Raw genomic sequence first — 21,917 nt, forward strand, 5'->3', positions numbered from 1 at the left:
TTTTTCTTTTTTTTTTTTTCCCCCATGAACCTATTACATCCTCAGTCTTCAACTTGTTCAGGTGTGTGTGTGAATATAACACCGCCACATATTTTAAAGACTGAAACGGATAAATCCAAGTAGTCTCATGCTGGCAAAGGAACGTACAGAAACTTTCCTCTCAGTTTCTTCAGAGGAGTAGTAGTTAATTCTCTGTGGATGGTCCGAAATTATGCGGTGGTTATTGTCAGAGAGTCGGTAAAGTTCTTCCCGATTTTACGCAGCCCATATAATAAAGTGATGACAAAAGACCACTCGGTCTTTACAGAACCAAAGGCGTACTCAATGACAACAAATTAATCACAGAAGTATGTGACAGTCCAAATCCAAATAACTGTTCCACTAAAGACGCCAGGTTGGCGTTTCTCTATTTTCATAAAAATCCCCGTCTTTGCAGGAAAGTGATCCAGGTACAGAACCGTTCAATGCTGGGAATAAACTTAAAGATCGCTAGCAGTTCATAGTAATGATGTATTTCTATCACAGCCTAACCGATGCTTGGAGCTTCTTCTTTTTTGTCCATTTGATATTCACAGAAAAACACAGTTTGGTTGTAGACAAGTTAAAAAAAAAAAAAAAGTTAATCCACAAGAAAAGTAGATCACTTGCAAACACACAGGGATGCACAAGAAGAGAAGTCAATGACTGACCAGCACAGTGTGTGTGTGTGTGGGCGGGCCGTCATCAGACCTTAGTCCGGTGGGCCGTGGTCCGGTCACGAGTGCTGGCCTCGGGCACAGTGTAAGTCAACAGAATGCGCTCCGAGGAGCGGCTCTTGTCGAAGTGCACGGAGGCGGGAAGCCTGGCGTCGTCGTTCTGCAGGGAGGACCAGGCCGTGTAGTTGTTGCTTTTCTTGCAGCGCATGAGCAGCATGATCTGCTGGCGGAACTTGTGGCCCGTGGCGCAATACAGGCAGAAGTTGATGGAGTGGTTGACGTACATCATCAGCTCCGTCACCGTCTTGGTCAGGTTGAAGCGGGCCGCCTGCTGCAGGTCGTGGGTCTTCTGCTGGTTCCAGAAGGCGGTGAAGATGAGGGCGATGTTCATGGGCAGGGTGGTGAGCAGGAAGGTGAAGGACACGGTCAGCAGCATGATGGTCAGCTTGGTGCCCTCCCCTGTGCCGCTGGTCCGCCGGCAGTTGACCACCCCGTTCCTGCTGTGCACGGCCTGGCCGGTGAAGCGGCGCGACGGGATCTGCTGGTGGTAGTGGTGCTCGGGCGTGTTGACCAGCCTCTGGCGGGTGGTCCGGGCCTTGATCACCTCGCGGATGATGAGGATGTTGAGGACGATGATGAAGATGAAGGGGACGAAGGAGTAAATGCAGGCGTCCACCCAGGGCCAGACCTCGTCCACCAGTTTGTGGTAGTGCGGCGCCGCCTCGCAGTTGCCGACGTTCTTGCCATCCACGGGCCGCTGCACGATCTCCACGGTCCAGAAGAAGTGCAGGTTGATGGTGAACATGAGCAGCACCAGGAAGCCGATGACCTTCTTGGCGCGCGCCGTGTTGATCATGGCGGAGGCTCTGAGCGGGAAGCAGACGACGATGTAGCGCTCCACCGTGACGGCGATGATGAGCCAGACGGACAGGTCGCTGGCCATGTAGCCGAAGGAGATGGTCAGCTTGCACACCCAGTTCGTGCTGTCGTGGAAGTCGGTGCCGGTCACCTCGCCCAGCCACAGCCTGAGCAGGCCGATGTACAGCACCAGGGAGTCGGCCACAGCCAGCGAGGCCAGGTACTGGTAGGAGGAGACCTTGACCATGGCCCGGCAGCGGAGCACGACGAAGGAGAGGAGGTTGCCTACGGTGCCCATAACGATGAAGATGGGCGGCACATAGAGCAGCAGGTGGTGGCGGAGCTGTTGCTCGGGGAACTCCCACAGTTGGGCCTGGGGCGTGTCGTGCTGCAGCATGTTGAGCAGGTCCAGCAGCTCCTCCTCGCTGGCGATCTGCGCCTGGTCGTACAGGTACTCCCGCTCCGCCTCCGTCAGCTGGCGGAACAGGGCCAGGATCTCCCGGACAGACCCCCCGCCCTCGTGCAGTAAGCTGCACACACACACACAAGAGCAACAAGATATTGATAAGTACAGTGTCGTACATAACACATAAATCTGCCAGTCGTTGATGACTATCACAACACACACACACGATGTTACTAAATACAGTGTCGTACATAAAGCACAACTGGTTTGCAAGTCTATCAGAATCATTTTTTCCGACATCCTGGTGTAAACATATACGTCTTAATGTTCTACACAAAAGAAACTGAATACGTCAACATACTTTTCATGACAAGTGATGATTAAGCTATTTATATTATCGTGCTGAAGCTTGTGCAGAGACAACGAAAGCGCTTTCATACCACTCCACAGCAGACTTGCATAACAGTTATTCAAAGGGATGAAAGACAAAAACTTATTTTTAGAAAGTTAGAGAAACAGTGAACCGGAAAGAGGGAGGGGAGGTTGTTTCAGAAAGAGGCAGGTTTGTTTCCAGGTCAGACTTTGAAAGGGCTGGGTGCAGAAATCTTACGAAGCGAAACGGGGAGCATATTCCAAGTTTAATAATCCACAGAAAAGCGGAGCGGCGGTCGACTGAAGTACTTGAATTTGGTAAAGCGAAATGTGGATCCGACAGTGACCGAAGCGAGCGAGATGGGGTAGGGACAGGGACAGAGTAGTTTACTTAATGTCATAGTAGGGTGTGTAATAAATGTGTAGTGCAGTATAATTGTGTTCGTATTTTCGAAACATATGTTTAGTCTATGTGTGAAGCTACGAATCCAATGCTTTTACGTTCGTGTCTTCGTCTGTTGGTTTAAAAAAAAAAACAGAAAACACATTTCCGCGTTTAGTACTTGTCCATATTGTGATACCCATATGGAAACTTACAATCGATACTTTTCTTCTTTTTTGTGCAGATATGTTCAGAAGAGCTGTGGACATAATAGCCTTCTGTCAAAGTTGCTTTATTCTCGTGGTTCAGATTTCGTTTTTCATTTGTTCATGAAGTATTACTTCGTAGGTTCCTCAGTCACTTTACCTTTTGGTTCATGTATGTACGAAGCGAGTCTGTGTAACAACTATGGTTTCTTTATGCATGAATGTTTCCGTGGTTTCTCTGAACAGCCAAAGTCCGGTAATTTCACAAGCATGTATTACTACCTGTTGTTTTGCTTTTATCAAGTTTAGCGCTTTGATTTTGTGGCAGTCGTTCTAGTAAAAATGAAGCAGCTGCTGTTCAGCATGGAAGTTGGTTTTGTTGTTGTTGTTTTTTTGTCTGCAAAGAGCAGCAAAATGACGCATGCATGCACAGTTCACACACACACACACACACACACACGCGAAAGCTAAAAAAAAACAAAAAAAATGGGGCTGTGAGCGATACTCGAAATGGAGGGGTAAAAAAAAAAAAAAAGGCTTTCGGCGTTGTCAGTCCTCGTTGCGTAAACACTTTGCGTCTTTATTGTTGTATGCAATGTACTCAATAGAAAAAAAGAAAAACGAATTTGGACACACACACAGAGAGCAAACAAAACAGAAAGGGAAGAAAGCAAGTTTGCCGTGTTGAAATCCAAGGGAAGCAACCGCAGCAGTTGTGCAATAAAGAACTGACTTGCCTCCCTTCATTCTCCTTTCTGCAGGAAATTTAGTAATTAACTGACTTGCTTCAGTCATCTCAATTATAGGAGAGAGAAGGGAGGCTCACAAAATGGAAATTTTAGGGTGGGGAGGGGGTTGGGCACGGGCACGTGTGTAGTTGACAGAACCTTCCTCACCCGCTATCCCCCATTCTGATGTGTAATGCGGTGTGTGTTTGTTTCTTTGATTTTTTTTTTCCCCCTATGCATTTTACTAACACCATGCTAGTGCCTGTATGGTGTGTGTGCGTGCGTGCGTGTGGTTGTTTTGTTTTGATTTATGCATATATTTTTCCTCTTATGTGTCTCTACTGACACCATGCTTTCGTTTAATTAAATATTGTGTAGTGTAGACCCTATTCAGGGCGGGGACTGGATGTAAAAAAGCACACCAGTGCTTATTATCCTCGAAATAAAGAATTTGTCTTGTAGGGTGGATGTGTGGGAGGGAAGGAGGGACCGTCAGCTTGGAGACAGGACAGTGGAGGTTTGGCCGTGTGGGGTGGGGAGCAGAGTGGTAGTAATTAAAGGGGGTGACACTGTGTGTGTGTGTGCGTGGAGACTTTTTTCTTAGTATGAAAAACAACAATAAAAACCCACAACACCACCACCCCCTCCCCCAAAAGAAAAAAGAAAAACAACAGCAAACCCCCCCCCCCCACACACACACACAACCAACCAACCACATTAACATGAAATATATCGCACAATACCTTGAAATAGTCAAGATTACAACAAACAACTCTGAGAAGTATTCATACTTGGCATTCAAACATTACGTGGTCAGTTTAGACAAATAGGCAATCCTCTGTGGGTGTGTTTGTGCACGTGCGATCAGAGTATGTGTGTATTCGAACACACGTGAAAAAAATGGAACGTGCGTGTATTCGTGCGCACTGTATTAAAAAAACAAAACAAAAAAAACTTGAATATAATAGCAAAAAAGGGTCATAGACCCAAGGGAAGGAAGTGTCGCAGCTGCATTTTATCTGACTTCTCTCCCTTCCCTTATTCTGCAGAAAGTCTTTGTCACATCAGAGTGTAAAGTCGATGGATGCGGCGCGGTGTGTGGGTGTATATATGTACGTGTGTGTGTTGAGCATGTGTGTTATGGGGGGCAAGGGGGGGGGGGCATGGAAACGGCGACAGCAGAATAATCACGATCATGGGAGTGTCATGGAAAGATGTGTGATTGAGTGTTCGTGCATGTATGACGTGAGTATTCGTGTCCAGAGTTGTAAATATTGTAAAGGAAAACATATTATTGAACAAGCGCGAACTGTGGTAAAAACAACAACAACTAGCGAACATGCATTATCAGATGATTAAAAAAAGAAAAGAAAGGAATGCCTGTGTGTGTGTGTGCGCGCGCACGCGTGCGCTCGCTCGCTTAGCATGTACGTGAAAGCATGTAATGAGCGTGTGTACAAAAAAAAAAAAGTCAACAAGGCTTTCCTGATCGTAGCTCTTCGTTGCAACTTAACGCACGTAAAAGAAGCTGTGACAACAAAAATGTCCCTGGCAAAATTCTGGAGAAAAATACAGTTTGACAGGAAAACATGGAAAGCCGACTGACACAGGCAGGTTGAGGAGAGCAGCCCGAATTTCTCAGAGAAATATTTTGTGACAAAAGAGTATACAACACAATGCGGTTGTTCATTTAATTACTTGGTGTTTTTGTTGTATGCAAATTATCAGCAATGGATTAAAAAAAAAAAAAAAAAAATGGACAGCGAACAAGAAGGGTCACAAAGCAAGGTTGGCAGTTGAAAACCAAGGGAAGCAAGTGGGGGAAGTGTGGCGGCCGCAACAACTTTCCACAAATTAACTGAATTGCCTCCCTTACATTACGCACGCATGATGAGGATTGGCGTCATCTCGTGCTTTGGAGAATGGGGGTGAGTATGGAAAAAGTTGCCCTAATTTCTGTGCAGCGTTTTATTCGCAGCGTAACCCCCCACACCCCCAAGCCCTCCTCTCTACACACACACACAGAGGCCTATTTTCACAAATCATGTTGTGAAAAGACAGACTAAACACACACACACGCGCGAAATGGTTCACTTCAAAGTTGCATTGAAAGAAGAAGAAAAAAGTTCGGTGAGGAGGAACACAACTCATCCATTTTGAAACCCGTTGGCCACGGGCACGGAGACCAGGATGACCAGGCGAGTTAAAAGCCACACACTTGGTGCACTGGCTCAAACGGACTTTGACATTATGGGAAGGCTTTTTTCTTGTGTTCATCAGAAGTGCTTTGGAAGCCTGTTGAGTCTGCCCTCATCCTCTTCCCTTATTAAGGCATTACTGGCTTCTGTGGTGGGTCTGGTTGGATTGGATCGGTGCGAAAAAAGAATAAAATATAAACAAGCGTGTGAGAGCTCCAACTTCTGAAATCCCGTAACTCCCCAAAATTGATTTTTTTTTTTTTTTTTTTATTTTTTTTAACCAAGTTCTGCCTTGGATAACCCTTTGTTGCTGTGAATTCTTATTAGATACTTGGACACAAAAACCCGGGTTTATCGTTTAATGCGAATGTCTAGCATTCAGTCCACCACGCAAGGTCAAGTGGAACGGGAGGGAGTGAAAGACCTGGTTCGTATCTATGGACACGAACCCATTGAAACTAGCTTCCAAGCCCGGCACATCATCACCGGGCCACCGATCCACCGCTGTAATGCCAGTGCTCGTTTGTTTGCTGTCGCTTTGTTTTTATAGCAGCCTCGCGCTTGAAAATAAGCAGTTTTTGGCTTGCAAATAAGGACTAATAGGAATGCAGCAGGTTGTTTTTTTTTTGACATCTTCTCCTCGTTCCACTGCAGAAGCTAAGCCTGCACTTCCCCCATTCCTCCATTTAGCCTTGAGAAAGAGAAGGGTAATGATGCCAGAGTTAGATCCATTCGGGTTCCAGACCGCGGTAATGGCGCGTCCTGTCGGGGCCCGTGCTGATAACGGCGAGAATGCAACGGAGATAAAGATTTGGGTGAATGGTGCGTGCTGCCGCTGTGCCGTCTGTGTTAGGTGAGGCGAGGTGAGGTAATTGGGATCGATTGAGCCAGCAGATGTACCACCTGCCCGCCCCCCCTCAACGAACCCCTCAACAATTCCACACACGAGACTGCACCATGCACTCTGATGTAAATGATGGGAGAGGGACCATTCAGTGTTTTGTTCCATAGAATTGTACAGTCCCCTGTCCCTGCTCATCTTCCAATAATTAAGATGTCACCCGACATCCCAAGTCGAGCAACATTTTCTCGCGCATCGCAAACTAAAAGTCACTGTGGTATAACACCGCACATTTGCAGGATTCTACCCTGCGCAGTGGAGATGTTTATTGCTGTTAGCAGCATCACATAACGTGCACAGCCTAAGACTGTTCTGATTTGTTTCGCGGTATCGGTTTTGGCAACTCATCCACACACACACGTCACCGCATTCCGCCTTCTCTGCTACAGGTTGCCCGTAATGCTTGTCTCGAGTTTAGCCTCACGAAAAAAATGTCTGACCAGGGGAGAGGTCGGCACCTTTCGGGGTGGATGTAATTGCATAAAACCTTCCATGGACAAAGCACGCATAAAACATCCATGAATACGAAACGCGTGCCTCGCATACATGCGCACAACGAGTAAACGTCAGACGAGCATTTTCAAAAAATTAGGAAGCAGGCATGAGAACAACAAAACGTTCAGAGCCTTGTTTTTTTTTTTTTTTTGGGGGGGGGGAGGAGACTTCACAGTGTTGGAGAGAGGCCCCAGTCACAAAGTTAACAGCTTCATCGCATTGCCAGCCACGAGGCCACACCTGACAGAGAAAGCTGATTAGCGTTCCAACACACACAAGACAGATCTCTCTCTCAGAACCCTCCAGATGAAAGAGATTCATAGGGTCTCATGTTCCGAGAGATGTGCTCAAAGGGGCTGCCATCTCTCCCCACCATGCAAAACGAGGCAAGTTAATTAAAACGGGACGTGCCAAATAGTTGGGACGTGCCAAATCACGATGGCACATGCCATGGCAAATCAGATGCCGGACTATCCTGCCACAAAAAGGTATAGAGAACAGTTTTCCAAATAGAACAACGCCATAATGGATCTACAGAATTACAAACCAAATTGCAACGATTTTTGTTGGCCTTCGAATTGTTTTCCAAGCATCATTCCCACAGCCTAAACCACAAAATAAATCATTTAAATACCATCGCTACCAATGCAAAATGGCCCTTGTATTAGTATTCATACAGCTGTTTAATTTCATTAGTGATCCACAACAAATAAGGACTGTATAATAACGTGTACTGTGTACAATACCACAGAAGCAGCTGAACCACTGAATGAGGTCTGTCTTTGACAGATTCCAGCTCTTTACCCCTCCTGTTGGGGAGTGCATGGAACTACTTTCAGTTCGGAAAAAAAAAATCAAGAATTATTTTTTATTTGTCATATCTCTTAAGGCAGGCCTACTGCAGATGTTGACAACTGAAAACTGTTGAGTGAAATCTGGTTTATGCCACACGCTAACGCTTTTTTTTTTCCTTTCTTCGTTTAAAAAAAATCAGACCCATCTTTCTCCATCAGTTTTCTGAACTGCCCTTCACGTCCTTGCCTCCGTAAATAGTCTTGTCACTCCCCCCACCCCCACTCAACCCTTCCTCCCACACACGCCCACCCCCTGCCACCATCATCCGACCTCGTAAACAAGTGTTATCCCTCTGTCCTTACGGTCGATTGATGGAGGTAATGATGATACCAGGTCCTCTCTAAACCTTTTTTAACGAGTTCATCACCCCCCGCCATCTACGAATCACAGTCTGTCTACACTGCACAGAAACGGGAGATTTACCTTCCATTCATTCGGTTGCTCTTCCAGAGGCAGGGTTCCGTCAATCAGGCTGTCCACAAAGCGTAAAAAGCGTATCGATGTTTATCTGTTGTTTTTCTTCTTGGTAAAGGGAATGTTTTATAGCAACAAAAAAAACAACCAACCACACACACACACACACAGAGGCAGGAGAAATACACTCTGATTTTGTCTATCCGTGGCAGTCTCTTGCGTCCCGTAAAACTGGAGAACAATCAGTTAATTTTAGTTTGCCATTCCCTGCATGCGCATCGAGGCAGCCATCGGCATCGGTATATCTAAGGCGACAGCACTGCCGAGCTCCCAAAGACAGGAATGCTTCAGGTCTATCTCTTCCTTACTCAGGTCTGTCTCTCCCTCACTCTATTTCTCCCTATCTTTCACGTGTGTGGTTTTTGTTTGTTTTTTGTACCTCCCCCGCCACACACACACACACACACACCCCTTCATTACCTATCTGCAGCACCCCGTGACACGTCTGGCCACCCCTTTCTCTCCACGAGTTACGAGGCAAGATGCAAGTTTTGTTATCCGAGAGAAAAAAAAAAAGTGCATGGAGGGAGGAGCTTGGTTAATTAACTTCACGCTGGCCATCAGAGTCACCTGGGGGATGGAAACACGCTAAGAACGAGACATTCCATCTCAACAGAAACCAGATGGGAAAGAAAAGAAAATAATAAATAGATAACAGGCGCTTAAAGCGCTTTGGATCGTTGTGCGTTGCGTATCTCCTATGGAGACCTGTAGTATTAACAACACAAACTGCGGGGGGGGGGGGGGGGTGTTCAGAAAACCCACAAGATGTTGGCAAAGAAACAATTCCCTTGGGGTCAGGGATTAATGCAAAGCATGGTTCGGATGAAGCTGTCCGCAGTCTCAAGGGTGCCTTGCACTTCAGGACACACACAAAAACGGTCAAGGCAGACATTGCTCCAATTCCAAGCTATGTATCTGGTCAAATCAGTCGGGGTTTTTTGGTGTGCTTTTTGGGAGGTCTAGTATCACTCTTTGTGAACAAACGTGAAATCGATGAACAACGAAAAGATCTGTCCCTTCCCGCTTTCGAACTCATGATCAACTGATCGCACTGCAAGAATATGACGATTTCGGTTCAATATTCACCAGTTCCGCGGGTATGTAGTGCAATTTATGTGTTCAACATGACTAATATACAAATTAAAAAAATGTTACCTAAATAAAAATGCTACCTAAACAAAACATAAAAACAATGCATGAAGGACTCTCGTTCGTTCGTCCATCCATATTCTCTCTCTCTCTCTCTCTCTCTCTCTCTCTCTCTCTCTCGTGCGCGCACTCACTCCGTTTATACACCCTAACTTAAATAAATGTCCGTGCTCATCATGACAGAAAAGATCCACCCATGCAACAGAATGATTATGGCATGTCAAGACATATCGCTCATGTTGGAAACAAACAGCAGTGTGTGTGTATATATATATATATAGCACTGACATAAGACGAATGGATTTCTGAAGCGCCTGTCGCTGCCATACGCCTTGTCCCTTTTCTTTTCGTGCAAGCAGAAATCTGTTCTTCAACCTTGTGCACAATACAAGCCATTTCCCATTGTGTCCCCCTTTTCCTGAGGCAGCGTCTGGAGGGAGGTAAGTTACAGCACGAAGAAAAGGGGCATCAAGGCAGATAGCTCTTACAGCGTCCTCATTCTTCCAATGATATGTCTCCACCCCCCCTTCTCTGTCGAGGTCCGGATGAAGGAAAAAAAGCATTATTGCTTATTCTTTTCTATGACTGGATGGGGAAAAAAAAGCATTGTTGCTTATTCTATTACCCTCATCTATTCATTCTCCGTGTTTATCTGTGTCTCTTTCCCTCCACATGTTGCATTGTAACGGTTTAAGTAATAAATCATCAGAATATTAGAATCCTCTTTCTTGCTCTCTCGCTCGCTCGCCCGCTCTTCTGTTTTCAACAATGCAATGATTCTTGTTCAGCAGGATTCATCATTCTGAAATCACAAGATATTTGACACCGCACCGCGTGAAGCAGGCGAGATTCCAAGAGCTCCCTGGCGTCAATGAAGAAGAGTGAAGGAAGCCACTGGTGTCTGGCGCCAAACAGACTGACTGTACTGCTGTCCAGAAGCGACTCGGTTCAATGACGATAGCTGGACAGGAAGGAGCAGTGCCTGGTCCGTGACGTTAGTGTTTTCTGCTTGTGTCCTGAGTCACTGCACCGTATATATATATATTTATTATTTATTACTCTTTTGGCTTCGTGGGCTGCAACTCTCACATCTACGCGCTCGTATGACCTGGGCTTGGGCGTGCATGACCGTTTTTACCCTGCCATAAAGGCGGCCAAACGTCCGATTTCATGACTGCGCCTGTTGGTTATGTTCTTGTTTCTACAACCCCATCGATCGCTGATATGGATCACTGTATCTTAAACGTGCGTGATTGATCTTCAGCATACGTGTATAAAGGGAGAGGGTGCGGTGGGTGGGTCTGCACATCTGTTGCGATAGGAAAAACTCTCTGCACTTAACCCACAAGGCAGCGTGAACAGAATTTGAACCCAGGACCCCCTCACCCCCCCTTCAAGATTGGAAGTCTAGCGCTTTTACCACTCGGCTTCAGAAGGTTATAGAGTTGAGAAAAGCGAAGAATAAGGAATACGTTTACAAAAAAAAAAAAATCAAGTTTTATGAAAAGTGAAAGACTGAAACCGAGCAGTCTTACGTCTACCCATATTCGTTTTTAGCCAAAATGAAAGCAAAACTGATATGCAAAAATATCACCACCTCGCTCCTATAGCATCACACTTACATAAAAAAGGGGAAGGGAACCATTCTCCAGACAATCTCCATTCATCAAGCCAGACAGCCAGTCTCCAGGTACGCTCAAAATGCCAAACGTCGCCAATCATGCGTGCAAAAAGGGCAGCAGACGGGCAATAATTATTATATGTTCAAAGCGCTCCACACTTGCTGTGTGTGTCTCTCGGTATGGTTTACTGGTCACGACGTTGTCAATGATTACCCACCCACCACCCTTCCTGATGATAGAATTATGACATTTGTTTTTATTTTCCCCAGGACCGGATGGCAGCGGCCTCTGACTGTGAAGAAAATTAATGCTTGCCTCTGCACCACATCTGGCAGTGGAGCATCGGATTTGAGTGAGATGGATTTTCAACATGCTGGTTTGATTTGTTTTCATGTCAAGTAGTAGTAGTAGTAGCAGTTGTTGTTGGAGGAGGAGTGTGGGTGTGTGTTGCTTGTTTCATTTGACACTGTTGTCGGATTTTGCGATTCATTGTCAGTGTATTGTTATTGTATCCTCCACACCCCAAAAAGAGGCAACAGGATTAAATTTATATCGATTTCTATCAAGTTCTTTGCTTTGTATTTTCTTCCTATCGCCATCCAATATTGCATTGTTATTATCCTTCAGCCTCAGCGGATTTCTCTACGTGTAATTCGGGCGTCCCCCCTCCCCCCCAACTGGGAAAGTGCGTCGCCATAATCAAGCGCCACCTTTTTTGTTGTTGTTGTTATTTTTCTATCTGCAAGTGTATTTATATCATCAAAATCGATAATGTTTCTACATAATATCGACAAGGCACAACTCTCTTGTAAGCCGTGGGTTCTCTAACCGTCTCATCCAAAAACACTGTCAGGCACTCTACCACCACTCATGGTCCAGCGGATAGGAGGTCGGGAGAGAGAGATGGGTGGGGAGGATCTCGGTCCATGAGAACCACAGGACACTCACAGTCTAGCCGGGCGGCTCTACCAATACGCCACCGCTACACTGACGAAGCCACTTCAAAGAAGGCAACCAGCGTGCCTGTATGATACAGAAAATTCCCTGGGTCATCAGTTGCCGGTGAAACGGAATGCATTTTTACCCCCTCCCCCTTCTCACTTTTACCCACGGGGGTAAATCAAATATAATATATGATAATAACAATAATAATGATAAAAAAACCCTCGAGGATTACATCCAGATTAAAGCCCACATCGAAACGCCTACTTACTTTAAACAAACACTTCAAAATGCACGAATTCGTTTGACGAAAATGCAAACATGAAAAGTGGGTGTGTGCACCGAAAGACCGAAATAAGATTTTTTTTTTTTTAAGGGGGAGGGGGGGATTTGGTATGGAGGGGTAAGTCATTTTAGTACGCTGCAGAAACACAATCATGGGGTTAGTGTGGGAACATTGTCAAAAACACTACGATGGAGGGGGGGGGGGGGGTAATCTAGGAAAGGAGGGGTGGGGGTTGATTCTAATATTCTGCACCATTATCCAGTTGAGGAAGCAGTCAGCAGGCTGTCGCCACTGTTAGCAGTACCCTTGGCCAGCACTTGGAGCAACTTGTTGCATCGTATGTCGTGCTAGTAAACTGTTTCTTTCTTCTGTTCAGCCCACCATGGCATGTCGGAAGTTTTCATCATGACGTTCTGTCAATTTTTCCTTTAATCAACTGGCCCATTCCATGCCCTGTGATGACAAAGCACACTGCTCGATTCGATCATTTATGTTAACTCAGTTTGCTTCTTCTCTCTCTCTCTCTCTCTCTTCCCCTCTGTGCGTGCGTGTGTACATGTGTGTTTGTTTAGGGTCTCTTTGTGTCCGTATGCGTGTGTGTTAGTGTGTCTATGGATATGTGTATGTGTATGCATTTGTGCTTGTCTGTCGGTCTGTGTGTGAGAGAAGGGATTTGGGGGGGCGAGGAGGCAGAGTTTCTGTATGTACGTGTTTGTGCATATACATGTACGCGTTTGCAATCGTTTTTGAACCGTCGTAAGTCGTTTACTTTCAGCAAAAGATTGTTCTACAACCCTTTCAGACACTGCCTCTCCCCCCCCCCCCACCCTTTCCCCACCAACCCCCTTCTTGTCATTGCCAACATATTTACCACCACCACCCCCAACCCTCCAACCACCCCACATTGCGTGTTTTACATTTACATCATTATCACCACACTCAGAAAAAAATAGTGTTCTTGTTTCTACGTCTTCCCCAAGTGGGTGAGTGGTTTGACGTCAGTGAAATTTCCCATCTTTCACGCACATGTGTTAATCTTTTTTTGGACGTGTGCGCGCTAATTAAAACGAAGAATCAGCCACATTACTTTTGTTCGTTATCGGTGTCTCTCTCACTCGCGTTGCTCCCAAAATAGTCTCTCTCTGTACAAGCAGTCTTGTTTGGGATATTTTACACGCGCAAAACACCTCACCTTTGGGATATTTTACACGCGCAAAACACCTCACCTCAAAGGGATACAACACCAGATTGTCCTTTTCGATTGTTTTGTTTGGCATGCGCACGTGCGCGTACACACACACACACACACACACACACGGTGTTAATGTCTTCTACATATGCTTGTGATTAGTCATATTAGCAGGGTTTTTTTCAAGGTGGTGGTTTTCATAAAATGTTTGTGTCATCTTGAAAGATAGTTTCCTTGACATTGACTCCGCAGAACCCGAATGCCTTTTATTCCAAAGATTGCCTTTTATTCCAAAGATTGAAAATAACATCATTTCCCACTCGTGCGCACGAATGTGTGTGTGTGTGCGTGTGTTTGCCTTACTAATTTTGAACAACCCCAGAGGTGCTGTTGCTTAGGCTGCTAATGAATCCGTTCCGTTCAAGCGCGTTCTTCCCACAAAATTGCGGAAAATTCTTTCTCTGTGACCTAGTTTTTATTCTTCATCATGTCGTGGGCTTTGTTCTCTCTCTCTCTCTCTCTCTCTCTCTCTCTCTCTCTCTCCAGTCCATACAAGAGACTGGCCCATCAAGTTCGCTTGGACAAGTACGTTCTTAATTCCCTCCGTTGCCCCCCCCCCCCCTCCACCATCCACCACTCATTATCTTTGTTTAAAAGCAGCTGGGTTGGCATCTCGAAAATGCCAACAACCGCGAAAGCTTTGTTTTCTTTCCCCGGATAAGGTTAAAATCCTAGGATGCAAGGATTTCTTTCTTCTTAAAAAAAAAAAAGAACGGATTTATTGGAATTGTTTTCGAAATATCTGAAATAGAATGCTCAGGCCAGCCACCTGCGAACGTTGAATCAGCTGGAAGCAGATAACATGCTTGGTGTTTTTGTTTTTTTGGTGGGCGGGGCGGACGGGCTTAACTGGCTGTCAGGATACGAAATAACATAAATAAAAAGTTACGCAAATTGCTTAATTGGACTGGGTCTAATCCTGTGTGTGTGTGTGTTTTAGTTGACACAGTCTGGAATTACAAGTACTTGGGAGTCCTTTGTGTTACAATGGTTCATTTAAAGGATTTAGATTATATATATATGTATACACACACACACACACACACACACACACATATATATATATATATAAAGGTTAGTATAATGTTAACACATGAAACGAGAAGGAATCGCTCTCATGTCGATGACTGAAGAGAAATGTTTTGAACTTTTTTTTTATGCTAAAAAGAAAATCTCGCATCGTTTCGATTGCACAAAACGACAACAACAAACAGATGATAACTGTTGACTGATTATGAGTGAACCACAGAAAGAAGACTCACGTTGTTGTTGTTCCAGAGGGCTGGAAATGATTCAGTGCCTCCTGTGTGGATCAGCGATCAGTAATAACCATCATGATAATCTAAATAAATAAATAGATAAATAAATAAGGACCAGGAACTGGGGGACAAATTTAAGTGAAAACAAACATGTGCCACTGCTCTTCTTCTGTCCCCTTCCACCAACATCCATCCCACTACCACCTCCACCCCACACCCCTCCACACACACACACACACAGACTCCATGCGCTAGCGCAAGCACGGATCTCAAGACAAACTCCACTCAAGTTTATGTACAGTCCGTAACTCGGAGCCTATCCATGCTCATAACTCAGCTTCTTTCCCGAGATCGCTACTCGGGAGTCTGTCTATTCTCATAACGGCGTATATCCATTCAGTCGTAACTCAGAGTCTATACATGGTCAATCAGGGGTCTGCCTATGCTCGTAACTCGGGGTCTCTCCATGGTTGTAACCCGGAGTCTATCCTAAAACAGTTTGGGGTCTAACCACCATAGTAACTCGAGATCTATGCATGGCCAATGTGGGGTCTCTTTCTGCTCGTAACTCGGGGATTTATCCACGGTCGTAACTCGGTCTATCCAAGGTGATAATTATAACTCGGGGCGAGCCAGCTGGAGTTTGATTTATCTGTGACAGAGGATCCAGCCCGAACACCGTGCCACACAGATGGGCAGGAAGGGAAAGGTCACGGGTCACCGGTCCACTGAGGAGAAAGTCCTGATTGGTCTCCTTGCAACATCTGAGACCAACCAGACGGTGACAAGTAACTCACTTCCCGCCCCCAGCCTCAGCTGAAATCTTGTCCGTCGCGAATTTGCGGCCAGTTTACTCGGCCGGTACGTCTGTCTGTCTGTCTTGACAGTCTGTCTGTCTTGACAGTCTGTCTGTATCTCTCTCTTTCTCTCTGCCCCCTGCATCATCATCACCCCCCTCTTCCACCCCCTCACCTCCATCCCCCTAACCCCCCTCTCCCTCCCTCCCTCCACCCCGTCCCTCCCATTTCAGTGAAGAGTGGAGGTAATCAAGGCAATTCGGCTTCACCAGGCCAGCTACTCCAGTCTCCAATGGGAGAGTCTTCATTGCCCGGTCAGCACTCTACCGGCGTGAAAGGAAGCACAGGACACACAGATGGATGGAGATGGGGGGGGGGGGGGTATAGTGTGTGTGGGAGGGGGATCCCATTAATCTTCACCACCACCACCACGCTCCCTCCCCCCTCGACCCCCCCACCCCCTCTACCGGGTCACTGACCAGTTCAGCTGCTGATTGGACAGAGAGAGAGAGAGAGAGAGAGCAACTCGCAGCTGTGGCATATGGGAAATGGGAGGAAGGGGGTGGTGGTGGTGGGGGGGTTATACTCCAGTAATGGGTTACTGTTTGATGACCGCTGTCAGCAGCACAGCACAGATAGCCCCGTCCTTAGCCCCGTCTGCTGGCTGGTCATCCCCCATCTATCACTCATCACATCAAGGGGGAGACAACTGCCAGGCTGTCTGCTTGATCTTTCCATTGATGTATCATTAAAAAAATTAAAAAAAAAGTAGTGAAGCTGCACTGAGCAAGGAACTGTCCCCGGAGAAAAAAAATGTATATATATCAAGACCTAAACCCCCTTAACAAATATAGTTTTTTAACAATAACTGGTCGTATGAATAAAAAAAAAATAAAAAAGGGTTATCCTCGTGTGGTTGTTCGTATCATATAGGAATAAACTTTTTTTTTTTTTATTCATACGACCAGTTATTGTTAATAACTATACTTGCAAAGGGGTTTAGGTCTTGAGTCTGGTCTAGCTACTTCTGCCTTAGCGGTGGTAATACGCCCGACCAAGGAGCAAGCATACTGACCGGAATTTTTTTACAATCCCCTCAACAACATCTTCCGTGGTGGTCTTGGTGCTAGCCTTTTGGATGAGACCCTATAAGCCGAGGTCCCGTGTGCAACACGCACTCCGTGCGCGTTAAGAGAAAACCAACGCCAAACAAAAAGGTTTGCCCTCTGGCCAAGTCTGTAGGAAAATCTACCAAGATAGTAAACGAATACACTTGCAGACAGACAACAACAAAAAATAATACAAGGCCTTCAAGACTCACTTGTGATAAATTAAGTCCCCTAGCATTAATTACAGAGTAATTTCCCTTTTTTTTACTATCTGCACCTAAACGTTTGCAAAATAAATAAAAATTCCATGCTTAGCAAAAGAAGTTCCTGTTTGAACAAAAAATGATAATAATGACTCCTCTTGTTGTTGTGTCAGAATAAGAGGTCAAAGTGCCAAGTTTAGAGAATACAAAAAATATAACTGTAAATGCAGTTTGCATATAATTAGGCTTCTTTTGCCCATCCCAGAGGTGCAATATTGTTTTAAACAAAATGATTGGAAAGAACTGAATTTTTCCTATTTTTATGCCTAATTTGGTGTCAACTGACAAAGTATTTGCAGAGAAAATGTCAGTGTTAAAGTTTACCACGGACACACACACACACACACACACAACCGAACACCGGGTTAAAACATAGACTCACTTTGTTTACACAAGTGAGTCAATAAAACGGGTGGCGCTGCGATATAACGACGTGCTCACTCTGCAGCCTGAATTTCACACAGAGAAATCTGTTGTGACGAAAAAAGGAAAACAACACAATGCAATACAATATTCGTTTTAGCTGCCTGTCTACGGTGTCTGTGTGACGAGAATTTCATTAGTTGAATGGACGGTGTCTCTTGCTGATGATCGGCAAGTGATCGTCGTTTTACTTCGTTTCAGCTACTCAAAAGAGGCGTCACTGCGTTCTGACAAATCATATACAGCGCGCTTCGTCAGGCCTTGAGGAAGAAAAAAGGTGCATAAACAAATAAATGGATACATCATTGAATCAATGAATTAATAGATGAATAAACAAACAAATAAATAAAAGAATAACAATAATGAAAATGAAAACTAGAATAAAAAAAATAATAACTACTGCTATATATAATCTCGTCAAAGATTGTCTCCCAAGAGCTGTTTTCCTCTGCTCAGTTTCTTATTTGTTCACTATTTCGTCGGTTATTCCTGTGAACACCGTCGTTTCATAATCTCTGTTATTCCTGGAACACCGTCGTTTCATAATCTGACTCTGTTATTCCTGGAACACCGTCGTTTCATAATCTGACTGTTATTCCTGGAACACCGTCGTTTCATAATCTGACTCTGTTATTCCTGTGAACACCGTCGTTTCATAATCTCTGTTATTCCTGGAACACCGTCGTTTCATAATCTGACTTTTTAAATTGATGTGAGCGATGCTAGATATCATGTTCCGTGTTTTCGTTGTTGTTGTTGCTGTTTTCTCTCTTTATTTCCTGTGAGGATCCGGATTTCCTGCTGATCCTTAGGTTCGTGACGAAGACAGGAAGCTGTTTGCTGGTCTGAACGTTCGTGAGACGACAGTGATAACACTGAACATAACATCGTGTCCAGGTGTTTCATGAGGAGTCTGATTGGAAGCTGCTGCTGTATCAGTTCAGTTTCAGTAGCTCAAGGAGGCGTCACTGCGTTCGGACAAATCCATATTCGCTACGCCACATCTGCCAAGTAGATGCCTGACCAGCAGCGTAACCCAGCGCGCTTAGTCAGGCCTTGAGATGAGTACGTCAATGCTTTCAGCACTATCTTTGACACAATTCAATGAAATGTGTGCGTAATATAGAAAGAAAAAGAAAGAATTGAAAGAAAGAACAAATTTAAATGAAATGTGTGCTTGAAAAAGAATGAGGAGAAAGAAGGAAAAAATAGTTTATTATTTTTGTCGGGTGATGAGAATCGACAAACTGCAGTGTGTGAGTGTGTGTGTGGTGGGAGGGGGCGGGGGTGCGTGCGTGTATGTGTGTGTGGGGAGGGAGAAAGGGAGAGAGAGAGAAAAAAAAATTTAATAAACAAGGAAAGTCAAAAGTCGAAGAGAAAAAACAAAGACAAACGTGGTTTGAGAGATGATAAACTCAAGTTGGGCATCGATCACGGTGTTCATACATGGACCTACCGTTTCCACTAGATCAGTTACAACACAGGTTTGTACAGAATCAGACATTTGTGAAGTTGTCATCTTGATTTGACGTCACAATCATAGAAGAGATTTGTCATGATTATGATGGTGGTGATGACTATTATTGTTGATTATTATTGATCTTCTTGTTGTTACAGTTGTCATTAGTATTATTATGTTATTGTAATAATTACGATCAACGTCGTCATTCTTCGTCTTACTACTATTATCATTGTTATTATCATTATTTTCAATACAGACTATGACTATGCGCAGTGGGACAAAGAACTGGATAGTTGGCCGTCTTGTCATCTCTTATATTACATGTGTGAATCTGTCTCTCTCTCTCTCTCTCTCTCTCACACACACACACACACACACACACACAGACCCTGCCCCCCCAACCCCTCCCACGTGTTTGTATAATGGTCTGAGGCCGATGTACAATACACCATTTCTCTGTGTGTGTGTGTTTTGTTGCTTTTCCTCCGTCATACAAAATTCAACCCGCTCTAGTGTTGTCCAATGCGGTTCTATCAGAACAACCATCAAAATGTCTGGAACCTTTTCGCGAAAGGAGCCTAATGGGTTAAGAACTCTACCTTGGTTTGAAACCAGCACGTTTACAGAGGTGGAATTACGTTTTAACACCAGGAGGAAAGAGTTTCTGCTAGATTTCGGAGTACTTTAAGGATGATACATCACTTGAAAGTGGTCTTGTTTTCGCTTAGTATCTTTCTTTTTTTTAATTGTTATTTAAAAGATTCATGATGTAATGAAGGCAAGTAGCGAGATTGTTTGGGTTTTTTTTCATCCGCAACACTGCATTCACTTGTCCACCGTTCCCGTACACCCCCGCCCCCCTCCATTTTTTCTTTACTATTGGGAAATTGTGTGAGAATGTGTGTTATGTGGTATGGCGTATGCAAAAGAGGCCAGGGCATTAAACAAAATTCAGCTATGGACATTTGTAAATATCCTGTTATTTTATGAATGTTATTGAATGTTTTTTTAAAAATTAAATCATTTACTTTCTACCTGATGAATTTGGCGAACAGCGTACATGCACCCATCACATCACAGTACCCAGTTCCTCTCAAAGATGTGACAGCAATATTGTCATGGAACAGACTGTTCCACTGTGAATGAAAGAAGAATGGGGGAAGTGCACGCCTGACAGACATAATCATATTGAAAACCAAACATACTGACATAAAATCATCTTCTGGTGAAAACACTCCTGTGTCTCCTACAGAGAAAACTAACGCAAAACGTTTAACCAGTTACAACAGAATGCCGAAGACAGAAACTCATGACCCCCCCCCCCATACACACTCCCTCTTCCCTCTCCCTCCCCCTCCCGCACCCACACACACACCTCACCGACCGACCCCGACCCGAGGAATGAATCAGTGCCATTCCATTTGGCCCAGAGCTCAGTCGACAGCATGAGGCAATATCGGGGTTAAAACTAAGTCCAAAAACTAACAACCAAAACAAATCTACATCGAACAACTCCTTCATTCTCAGAACATGGGAGTAAAAAAAGTGGGCCGCCCAATTACACAACAATGAAACCTTAATTAAATTTTGCCTCTGGCGTGGGCATTTCCTCTACACTTCTAACCAGAGGATTAGAAGAGAGAAGAAAAAAAACAAAACAAAAAAACTCACACGTGATAATGATAACATTCGAATATGAAAATTAATACTAATGTCTATAATCAACAGTATGTGTGACGGGGCATTAAACATAATTCTTTGCTTCATACACATGAACATTAAATAATCACATGATAATAAAAACTGCTCACACATGCACACGGAAGGAAAGCGGATGGGCAACTCAAAGTTTCCAGACACGGGAAACTCCAGCACCATAACATTGTACATGTAATGGCCGGGGAGAGAGAGAGAGTCAGACAGACAGAGGGGGGCAGAGAGCTGTCTCGTTTGGCGGGTTAACGCTAAGCGATGTTTCTATAGTTTAACAAAAGGGTCCTCCGATAGGAAACTGCCGATTAAAGTCATCTGACACAAAACAAATTTACCCTGCAGATTGCAGAGCCGCATACACGACGCACAGTTCAACTCGGAACATTATGTCCACTGTAAATGGGCTTCTCCCCATGCGCCGCAATGTCCACATGCGCCAAAATTAAAGCGCATCTCAGAATCTTTGGAATCGCGCCAGGTCACTCGCGATGATTTCACCGTTTCAATAGCATTACCACCTCCACCAGCACCACCACCACCCACCTTATCCTCATCCCGACATCCCGATGCTCAGCCACACCCAGGTCTTAGAGCAGGCAGTCCACAGGGAACGATCGATGTCAGGTCGCCAGAAGGCCACACACTAGAGGAAACCCTGCACTGCTACGGAGTTACGTCGGTGGTGTTCAGTAGTTCATGTTCGGATTCAACGTTCACTGGACACCACTTACAAAGCCCCTCAACAGATGCCAGCAGTCGTGTGGTCGCGGCACCATATTGAGGAAGTGTACTATCTAATGACACAGACTGCATTCTGAACAGTACTGTTTGAACAGTTCGGCTGTACTGCTGATAGAAACCCCTGATTTGACGCCAACACTCCAAACACACTTCCATCCACAGGCATCAGAGGAAAACAAACAAACGAACGAAAATCTCTGTCACTGAGTAGTTTGCCGTTTTTGAGAGATCATAAACCATGGGTTTATTTTGACACCCCGCTTCTCTCTCTTTCCTTCTCAAATCCTGCTTTGCGTTTCTCTCCTCTTTTCCACGGGCAATTTTCTCCC

The 21,917-nt window shown here is 44.9% G+C and overlaps 1 protein-coding gene across 1 annotated transcript in view; it reads right to left on the reverse strand.

Moving 5' to 3' along the window:
• Positions 1–671: 671 nt before the first annotated feature.
• The window catches only part of LOC143300595 (putative G-protein coupled receptor 139), a 128,737-nt gene continuing 107,491 nt past the window's right edge, over positions 672–21,917 (reverse strand). The window contains exon 2 of the mRNA XM_076614372.1: positions 672–2,083. Coding sequence (XP_076470487.1) covers positions 724–2,083 — 1,360 coding nt within the window. The 3' untranslated portion in view covers positions 672–723. The remainder of the gene's footprint in view (positions 2,084–21,917) is intronic.

Source organism: Babylonia areolata, chromosome 26 (genome assembly GCF_041734735.1).
Source record: "Babylonia areolata isolate BAREFJ2019XMU chromosome 26, ASM4173473v1, whole genome shotgun sequence".
Lineage (NCBI taxonomy): Eukaryota > Metazoa > Mollusca > Gastropoda > Neogastropoda > Buccinidae > Babylonia > Babylonia areolata.